Source organism: Meleagris gallopavo, chromosome 23 (genome assembly GCF_000146605.3).
Source record: "Meleagris gallopavo isolate NT-WF06-2002-E0010 breed Aviagen turkey brand Nicholas breeding stock chromosome 23, Turkey_5.1, whole genome shotgun sequence".
NCBI lineage: Eukaryota > Metazoa > Chordata > Aves > Galliformes > Phasianidae > Meleagris > Meleagris gallopavo.
The window spans coordinates 4330182-4330920 of record NC_015033.2 but is presented as its reverse complement, the minus strand read 5'-3'; the positions used below and the strand labels follow the sequence as shown (position 1 = coordinate 4330920).

Genomic DNA, 739 nt, shown 5'->3' with positions numbered 1-739 from the left:
ATATATTGCAGCGGCCGGAGCAGGGCCGGACCCGCGGGGCCGCGTGGAAGCACAGGACGGGGACACCAGCCGTGCCGTGCCCGGTACCCAAAGTCGGCTGCGCCCCGCGGGCATCAGCGCGGCCCCGTCCCGCCGCCACCCCGCGGGGTCCCGCTAGATGCGGACGGTGTTGATGCGCAGCGGTTGGACGTTCTTCCCGTTGGCGTGGCTCTGCCCGGGGCTGAAGTAGGAGCAGAGCTTCCCGGGGAATTTCTCCCGGAAGGTGTAGAGCCAGGACATGTCGTCGGCGTTGTAGAAGATGAGCAGCCCCTTGTCATAGTCCAGGAAGACGCCCACCTTCTCCAGCTTGCTCTTGACGTTGAGCCGCGTCCAGGGCTCGGTGCAGGCGCTGTACTGGTTCCCGTCGTGCATGACGATGCAGTAGAAGCCGCGGCTGGGCTGGATCTGGATGCTGCCCTTGCGGGTGACGGCCTCGTGCGCCAACCCGATCATCCACTGCGTCTTCTCAGACACCACCACCTCCCAGTAGTGCACGCCACCGCCGAACGCCTGCGTGCCCAGCACTGACACCTCCACGTCGAAGCGGCGTGGCGAGTCCTGCAGCGGCTGCGGGTGCAGGTTGCCGTAGGCCACGATGGTGCAGTCGTCAGAGAGGATGAGGCGCTGGTGGGCCGTGCCGGGGTCCAGCGTCAGCGCCGCGGGCACTGCGGAACAGCGGGCGTCAGCATCCCCAGGCACG

General features: G+C 67.7%; 1 protein-coding gene across 1 annotated transcript; it reads right to left on the bottom strand.

Annotated features, from left to right (window-relative positions):
* Positions 1-6: 6 nt before the first annotated feature.
* On the bottom strand, positions 7-726 carry ERMAP (erythroblast membrane associated protein (Scianna blood group); the record flags this gene model as incomplete). Its single annotated transcript, XM_019622399.1, has 1 exon — positions 7-726. A coding segment is annotated over one exon (573 nt), but the record flags the coding sequence as incomplete, so codon positions are not given.
* Between the last annotated feature and the right edge of the window lie 13 nt (positions 727-739).